The sequence below is a fragment of the Nicotiana tabacum genome, chromosome 6 (genome assembly GCF_000715075.1).
Source record: "Nicotiana tabacum cultivar K326 chromosome 6, ASM71507v2, whole genome shotgun sequence".
NCBI classification, from domain to species: Eukaryota; Viridiplantae; Streptophyta; class Magnoliopsida; order Solanales; family Solanaceae; genus Nicotiana; species Nicotiana tabacum.
In genome coordinates this window covers 61,479,814-61,489,076 of record NC_134085.1, presented here as the reverse complement: position 1 = coordinate 61,489,076, position 9,263 = coordinate 61,479,814, and the positions used below count along the sequence as shown (strand labels likewise).

The window sequence follows — 9,263 nt, the reverse complement described above, 5'->3', positions numbered from 1 at the left end:
AGATGGTCATATTTGCTTAACATCTATGTTTGATGATCCATGGCTATGGCATAGGAAACTTGGTCATGCAAGCATGCATTTGATAGAAAAATTGTCCAAATATGAGTTAGTTATTGGTCTACCCAAACTGAATTTTTCTAGAATTCATATCTGTGATGCATGTCAAATAGGTAGGCAAACCAGAAACTCTTTCTAAAATAAAGATATTGTATCCATTTCTAAACCTTTGCAATTGCTTCATATGGACTTATTTGGGCCTATTAGAACTGCTAGTATAGGAGAAAAAAGATATGCTTTTGTTATTGTTGATGATTATTCACGTTTCACTTGGGTAATTTTCTTATCTCATAAAGATGAAGCACTAAGAAATTTCGAGATTTTCAGCAAAAAGGTTGAAAGAGAAAAGGGATATCTGATTTCAACAATTCAGAGTGATCATGGAGGAGAATTTAAAAGTAGAGCATTTGAAGACTTTTGTAATGATCAGGGATACACTCATAATTTCTCTGCACCACGATCACCACAGCAAAATGGGGTTGTTGAGAGGAAAAACAAAACCCTCCAAGACATGGCAAGAACCATGTTACTAGATCATTCACTGCCAAATCACTTTTGGGCAAAAGGTGTAAGTACAGCATGTCACATTCTCAACTGATGTCTCATAAGGCCTATTCTGAAGAAGACTCCTTATCAACTATGGAAAGGTAAACGTCCTAATATCAGCTACTTTCATCCCTTCAGAAGTAAGTGTTTTATTCACAATAACAGTAAGGACAACCTTCAAAAATTCGATCCAAGAAGTGATGAAGGTATTTTTGCTGGGATACTCATTAAATAGTAGATCTTTTAGAGTCTATAATAAACGGACATTATGTGTGGAAGAATCTGTACATGTTATATTCGACGAAAATAACCCCTTGGTCGAGAAAGAAATTACTGCAGGTGACGAAGATCAAGCTCAAGAAACTCAGGAGACAAGCAAATCTCAAGAGTCAGCTAATAAATCTGCTATGGTAGAGTCAACTAATGAAATCAGCAGAAGTGTACCAGATCATCCGATCGAGTCGACTACTAATGTTGTGCATCCAAATGAATGGAGAAACGAACTTGAATATCCTCAAAAATTCATCATAGAGGATCCAAATGAAGGAATGAAAACTATGGGAGCTCTCAAAAAGAAAGCAAATTTAGCATTAATCTCTCAAGTTGAACCAAAGAAGATAGAGGAAGCTCTAAAAGATTCAAGTTGGGTACGAGCAATGCAGGAAGAGTTAGATCAGTTTGGCAAAAATCAAGTGTGGAAACTAATACCTAAACCTGAATATGTTTCTGTAATCGGAACAAAGTGGGTCTTCAGAAATAAATTGAACGAGGATGGAAAGGTGGTAAGGAATAAAGCCAGATTAGTTGATCAGGGGTATTCACAACAGGAAGGAGTCGACTATGACGAAACTTTTTCTCTAGTAGATCGGTTGAAGTCTATACAAATCCTTCTGGCATATGCATCGTTTAAGGGATTTAGGTTGTTTCAGATGGAAAAACGCCTTTTTGAAAGGATTTATTGAGGAAGAAGTATACGTGAAACAACCGCATGCTTTTGTAGATTCAAAGTTTCCCTATCATGTATATAAGCTTACTAAGGCACTATATGGAATAAAGCAAGCACCACGTGCATGGTATGATAGACTTAGTTCTTTTCTTATTGATCATGGCTTCACAAGAGGTAAAGTAGACACTACCTTGTTTATTAAAAGATCATCAGAAGGTAATCTCATTATTCAGATTTATGTTGATGATATTATATTTGGTAGTGCTAACCCTCTTATGTGCAAGGAATTTTCAAATCTTATGCAAGTAAATTCGAAATGAGCATGATGGGAGAGCTAACATTTTTCCTTAGACTTCAAATTCAACAATTTGAAGAAGGAACCTTTATATGTCAGGACAAATACACAGAGGAACCGATTCAAAAATTTGGCATGAGCAACAAAATCCATTGGCACACCAATGAGTCCTTCAACGAGTCTAGACAAAGATGAACAGGGAATCCCTGTTGATGAAACTAAGTATCGTGGAAAGATTGACTCATTATTGTATCTGACTGCAAGTCGATCGGATATTATGTTCAGTGTGTGTAAATGTTCCAAGTTTCAGTCAGCTCCTAAGGAATCTCATCTGACGGTAGTAAAGAGAATCGTTCGATATCTCATTGGGACTATCTCCCATGGACTATGGTATCCTCACTCTAACTCTTTTAAATTAGAAGGTTTTTCAGATGTTGACCTTGCAGGTGATAAGGAAAATAGAAAGAGCATATGTGGTACATGTCAATTAATTGGAAAGGCATTGATATCCTGGAACAGTAAAAAACAAGCATCAGTTGCATTATCTACTACTAAAGCTGAATACATTACTATTGGATAATGTTGTGCACAATTTCTGTGGATGTCCCATCAACTGGATGACTATGAACTTTCCTTTAAACCTATATAATTTTTTGTGATAATATAAGTGTTATTTGTCTTTCAAAAAATCTTGTGCATCATTCTAGAGCAAGGCATATAGATATCAAGCATCAGTTTATTAGAGATCATGTCTTAAGGGAGACATAGAAATATCTTTTGTTGGAACAACTGATCAGTTAGCAGATATTTTTACTAAGCCGTTATTAGAGGATAGATTTTGTGCTTTAAGAAAATTACTTGGCATTGCTTGCTTGAATAATAACCTGTATGACCTATGTGTAATACGGTTACTTTTGTAGGTTTAATAATTGTCTTTTACTCTTGCATTAATTACGCCTCCGTTTTCCCTCTCTTTTCTTCTTCTTTCACATCAGTTCCGTCGTTCAAAGTTGGAAAGCCAATCATCACGTCTATTCAACTAGCGCATTTTCCTTTTCTGTACTCAACAGTTAGAAGGTTCTCTTCTTAAGGCGGATATCTCTTTTCAATCACTGTCATCCCTATCATCTAGAAAACCCTTCTCCAAAGCCCTGCTCAAACCACTATCCTTCAATGGCCAAATAACCCAAGAACCCATCCACCTCTAGCAGAAAATGTACCAGCTCCAAAGCAAAACCCCATTTTATGCCCCCAGAACAAGTAGACCTAGGGTCCAACCACTCTGAGGGTTTCGCCTCTTCACAGGGAGATTTGTCTGATCATTCTCAAATCTTAAGAGAAAAAGCCCTAGGAAAACGACCTATGGAAGACCCCCTCCCCCCCTCCCAATTTCCCTTACTCCAAAGAAATCCAAGATAGATCTTTATGGCTCTCTAGAATCTGACCTGAATTTCTGGGATTCTCCAAACATGGATCTCTTCATTGCCTTGAAAGACAAACCCATTGCTCGTGGAAGGGTAGTCGACCTCAACGACATGGAAGCCCTAAATTGTAAGGTAAAAAATCTTTTTGTTCATCAAGGGTGGTATAAGTTCCTTTCTATTCCTCTGCCTAAGGTTAATGAACCCCTGGTAAAGATGTTTTATACTAATCTTCGTTCTAGTAAACCTGATAAGTTGGAATCCTTAGTGTTAGGTAAGCGCATTGTTCTTGATTGTGCCATGTTTGATTCACTCTTTCAGTGTAAATGTTCTGGTGTTCCTATGCTTTTCAAAAATACCTGGCCCGATGATTTTGAAATTTCCTTTGATCAAGCTAAACGATGTATTGCTGAGTATCCCTCTGAATCCCTTCCCAACTAGTTAGGCCCCAGCGATGTTAGTTTCGAAACTCGAGTCTTGGCTCGCATGTAGTAACTACTCTACTTCCCTGCACTGGTTCCTTTTCCACCTTCTCTCAAAGAGATATTTTCTTAGTATACTGCCTTATGACCAAACTCAAAGTCAAGTTATCCTCATGGGTCATTAATTTCATGATTAAAAGTGTAGAAGATCCCACCGATCTACCCTATGGCATGGCCATCACTCACATTCTGGAAGTTCACCATATTTCCCTGTCCGCTTATCCCTTTATCACTGTTTCAAAATCTTACAATTCTAGAGCCTTTGCAAGTATGGAATATGTGAGTGTGAAGGGCTCCTGGGTTAAGAAGCACGAAGGTGATGCAAAGCATGCTCTTATAGATCCCAAACCTAAACCCTCTACCTCTCATCCTAGCCCTGGTGATCCTGATCTTGGTGAGAAGCTTCGTGCCATTGACATTCAACTCTATGAAATCAAAAATCTCCTCACAGCCACTCAGTCAATTGTTGGTGACATTCATGCCATCTCCAAAGAAACAGGGTCTGATGTGTCCAAGATAAGAGTTGTCGTTCTCAGAGTAAGGGAGAACGCTGTCAAGGCTTTCAGGGAAATTCATGACAAGTTGGATGGAGTGAGCATCTCAGCCAATGCTAGCTTTGAACAACTGAAGGAGGCCCTCTGCAACACTCTTACCTATTTTCTGCATCATTAATATGGTTGCTTAAGAAAAAAAATTGTTGTTCTGTTTTGGGGCTGTTAACTCAGCCATTGGACAATTTCTGTTTTTATTTTGTTTTGGTTGTTTCTTTTGGACTATAACTCTGCTGCATAATGCTATATGTTTTGTTTAAGTTCGTGGTTTGTTTTGTTTGTATTTATTCCCTCTTTGCTGATGCAAAAAAGGGGGAGAAGAGTATATGTATTTGTATACAAGTATAGTCGACTGAAGGGTAAATATATGCTAGCATCCTCTACGGCAGGAGTCGACCACAACATCTATAAGCATGGACTAGTCAATTGCATGAACTGAGGGGAGTACCATGAACCAATCAACCACATACATTGAGGGGGATTAAAATATAGGGAAGTCAACTGTTGTTTATACATATATATTATTTTGTTATCATCAAAAAGGGAGAGATTGTTAGATTTGATTTTAATGATGCAAATAATATATCTGTGCAGAAACTCAAGGAAGCATCCAAGATTGAAGGAATTAAGAGGAAAGAAAGCATCCAAGATTGAAGGAATCACGAGGAAGGAATCAATTAACCATCTCGAGATTCAGAATCAATCAGAGATTGATTTAAATGGAAAAGAAGCAATCGAAGATCTTGCTAGATAATCAATCAAGCTGCTATTTTCAGAAAGACCAATAATCAAGGAGTAAATCTCGCGTTATCAAAGCCTGTAGAAGGAAAGCTATCAATGAGGAAGAGCAACGACAAGCTGCTAATTTCGGAAGGACCAACAATCAAGGAGTAAAACTCACTCATCAAGATTTGTAGAAGGAAAGCTATCAATGCCCTCTTATCAAGGAAGAGCAACGGCAAATAACTTTATTCTTGGAATGAATCAATCTCTTTCCAAGGATCAAATCTCTTGGGTTGTCAAATCTCTTCAGCAAACGGCCTCCTACAAAGTATTTATACATATCCTTAAGGCTTAGACAAATATACTTTGATCGAACCAAACACCCTCTCTTTGTTCTACTGCAAACAAATATTGTAGCTCTCTAAGACCTGCTGTGTAACAAGTTAGAGAAGAAAGAGAGAACAATACTAGTGAGACATTGTATCAAAAGAGACAAGTGATATAGGAACTGAGCTATCATGCCATTTCCATTGTACTCGAAGAAACGCACTCACTAAAGAGAACTCCCTTGCAACCCAAGGGGGCTAGACTAGGATTCACATTGAATCCGAACCAGTATAAAAAATGTCTTTAATTCTTGCATTTACTTTCATCATCTTATATTTTTGTTATTACAACTTTTAGTTTATTGCATCTAGTCGACTAATCGAAAAACCAGTCAACTAACAGAGATTAAGTTTAAAAATATACAATTCACGCCCATTTTGTACTTTCAAATTTTACTCTCCCTTTCTTAATATGTACAAGCCAATCTTTTTTTTCCCCCAATCTCTTCATATTTTAGAAACCCCTACATGTTTTTGTCTTTCTCTTTAATATTCTTACTCACCTTGTTTCTCCAAGATTTTATTACTCACTTTCTTTTTCCAAGATTTTTATTAGTTCTACTATTCAATAATGTAACTATTAGTGGTTACTTCTACAGCTCGAACCCGTGACACATAGGTCATACAAAGATATTTTTACTGAATACTTTTACTCCAAAAGTCCCCTTCAAATACTAGATCAAGATTCATAATAATTTAACAGTACTGTGAGTTTAATACTAAAAATCTTAAAAATTAAATCTATCAAAATTTTAATGTTAAATTCGTCTCTCGGAATAAATAGATAAAGAGGTATATTCAGAAAAAGAAAAACCGAAAGAGGAAAGGAGGGTGGCAATGGCGAAAACCAGCAGAAGAAGAAAGGAAAAAAAAAAAAAAAAAGAGTGAAAGAGGAAGAGCGACGGTGTAGGAGAGAACAACACTTCACGTGGAAAGATTCATTATGTGTTTGGTGATCCCAACAAGAGACACTTATCCTAATTATTTTATTACAGAATATCGAGAGAGAGAGAGAGATCTGTTACGTACGTAGACCGTCTTCCTTGTTCCATCTTAAAGGTATCCTATGCTACTCTGAGAGTGACTCTCACGATAAGGATTTCTATGTGAAAATAAAACCTACAACAAATAACAAAGGGGGAAAAGAGGGCCGGCAGGGGGATATCTTTTCTTGTATATACATAAGTTTTTGTGAAATTATTTCAAGGAATAATAAGAAATAATTAATTAAAATAGACTAATAGTCCGTTCGGTCGTCGAGCTTCTTTTTAGTCAAAAGTGTTTTTTTTGTTAAACGTGTAATTTTTTCAAAGTTAATGTGTTTGGCTAAACTTTTAGAAGGAAAACAAAGTAATTTTTAGTAGGAGCAGAAGCATTTTTTTTCAGAAGTAGAAAAAAAGTACTCCCTCCATTTCAAAAAAATTGTCATAGTTTGACTTAACATAAATTTTAATAAAGAAGAGAAGACTTTTGATGATATAACATTTGTATGACTATAAATGCTTTCTATTAAGGAAATATTAAAATGTGTCAATCTATTTTTAAACAAACTAATAAAGAAATAGTACCAATTTTTTTAAAACGGAGGGAGTAGTTTATATCGAAAAAAAATATTTTTGAATTTTTTTTACTTAAAAACACTTTTTAAAAGTTTAGCAAAATACTAGTTATTGTTCAAAACTACTTTTCAAATTAATAAAGTCAAACAAATTTTCGGATAATAAATTAAAACTAACAAACAAATGAAAATCGGAAAATAGGCCAAGCTGAGTTTTATTGGTTTGGGTAAACCAACAGATTTTGTGTTTGGTTTCAAGACCAAACTTTGCTTTGCCGAAAAACATTTGGTTTGGTTCTGATACCAATTATCAGAAGGACAACGGATAATATATTGTAAAGCAAAGTAAATAGAGACAATACAAATATATTGAAGTAAGTAGAAGATGGAGTAAACAAGAGAAAAGGAGAAATATTTACTATTTTAGTCATGCTACAAAACGTTTCTTTCTTTATTTTTTATTTTACTCAACGCTTTTCGTCCCTACTTTTGTAAGTGTACGTTAATCCTTTTCTTTTGGAGTGATGAAACCTAATAAAAAATTTCTTTTTTGGTAGATAAAGATATTTACTCAAACAAACTTAAGTTAAATGTTATTACAAGAGGAGACTTGCCTAGACAATATTAAGACTAACATAATTGTTGTTGAATAAATCCAAACTTGAACTGAAGACTAGAGGAAAAGATACAATTATGAAGGTTTTTTCAGATAAATCCAACTTCCAATAAATTTGGGCCTAATCTAGAAAAACGTAAATATTCGAAAAAATGATAGTGTATAACCACTCTTAAAATAATAGCCGAACATAACCGCTCTCAAAATAATAGCAGAAAAATGTATATTAAATACAAAAATTATATAAATTTTATATATTTTTTCGGCTACCAAATATAAATAGTTTATGACATGAGCGCTAAAAATGATAATACCCCTAAATATTCTATAGCAAGAGTATACTCAAATATTTAGACTGCTTAACAATTTATTTTAGGTAAAAACCTTAATGTAATTTTCAAAATATTTCAACTTACATTTTGAAATTTAATTGACTGGCTACTAATTTAATTAAACAAATCATATTTCCACATAAAAAGAATCAAAGGAAACAACTTTCACACGTTTATCAACAAAATAAACTAATTTAAATCACTGTTATTTGAAATTAAACTCTAATACCACCTATATATTTCGAACTTAATGGCCCCACATTGCTACAATAATAGCACCATTGACCGTAACGTCGAACCCACCCTATAACTTTTTCTGATGTGCAAACACTAAAATCAGATATGATTAGTTTTTCTCTCCTTTTATTTTCCGTTACTTCTCCTTTTTTTTCCCTCGGCTGTGTTAAGCATGAGGGAAAATGTTTTCCATAAAAATCTATCTTTAGAAAAGTAATTTTTGGTGTTTGATTTGGCTGCGAAAGTATTGTTTAAAAAACCAATTATTAAGTATTGATGATAATCTTAAGTATTGGTTGAAACAATTATATGTTTCATATATGATCATGTTAAGAGTAATTGGTATATTTATGAAAAGAACCAACTTCCATCCAAAAATAGAAAATCACTCTCATTTAGCCGAGAATATTTCAAATACTAAAGAATAACTTATATATTAAAAATATTATTTTTGAAAATAGTTTGAATCGTATCGAACTCAAAGTTGTGACCCAGTAGTCAATAAAATGAGTTGAAAGCTATAAAATCTTGACCATGCCTAACTTTTCGTCCTAAAAGGAATAAGCAATTGTCGTGAATAATTCGATCTAAAAGTCTGGAGTTGAATCCCACATACAACTAAGACTTAGCTACAGCTGATCAATATTACTAAGAAACAAGTTCGAATAATTTTTTATTTATAAAGATTTTGATTTTTATTTTAAACTAATTAACTAACAAATACTAGAAAATGTAAAATTATCAACTACTGAAGATGAAACTAGAGACAAGATTAAGGAGGCAAAGAGTAATAATTTTGCCAATTGTCGGAATCCTTCCACTACATCTCCTAAAAATCGTTTAAATATTCTCTAGTGATCGTGAGGACGTCAGGCGTCATAATTCTCTCTCGAGCAATTATAAATAATTTACTAGACAATTCTCCTGAACTACGCAAATTGGCACTATCTTACCGTTCAGTATAAGTATGTCAAGGCTTTGTTATTCCTAAACCCACCTTTAAACTAGCCATATTGATTCCTCAAAACGTTAGGAGTAACGTTATTCAACAACAACATAAATATGTACCCTTTCACAAGTAATACATAATAAATAGACACAGTCAATTGAGAG

The 9,263-nt window shown here is 34.4% G+C and overlaps 1 protein-coding gene across 1 annotated transcript; it reads left to right on the top strand.

Annotated features, from left to right (window-relative positions):
• Positions 1–2,007: 2,007 nt before the first annotated feature.
• On the top strand, positions 2,008–2,424 carry LOC107794432 (secreted RxLR effector protein 161-like). Its single transcript, XM_016616917.1, has one exon. It carries the CDS (start codon positions 2,008–2,010, stop codon positions 2,422–2,424), a length of 417 nt encoding a protein of 138 aa, XP_016472403.1.
• Positions 2,425–9,263: the final 6,839 nt, after the last annotated feature.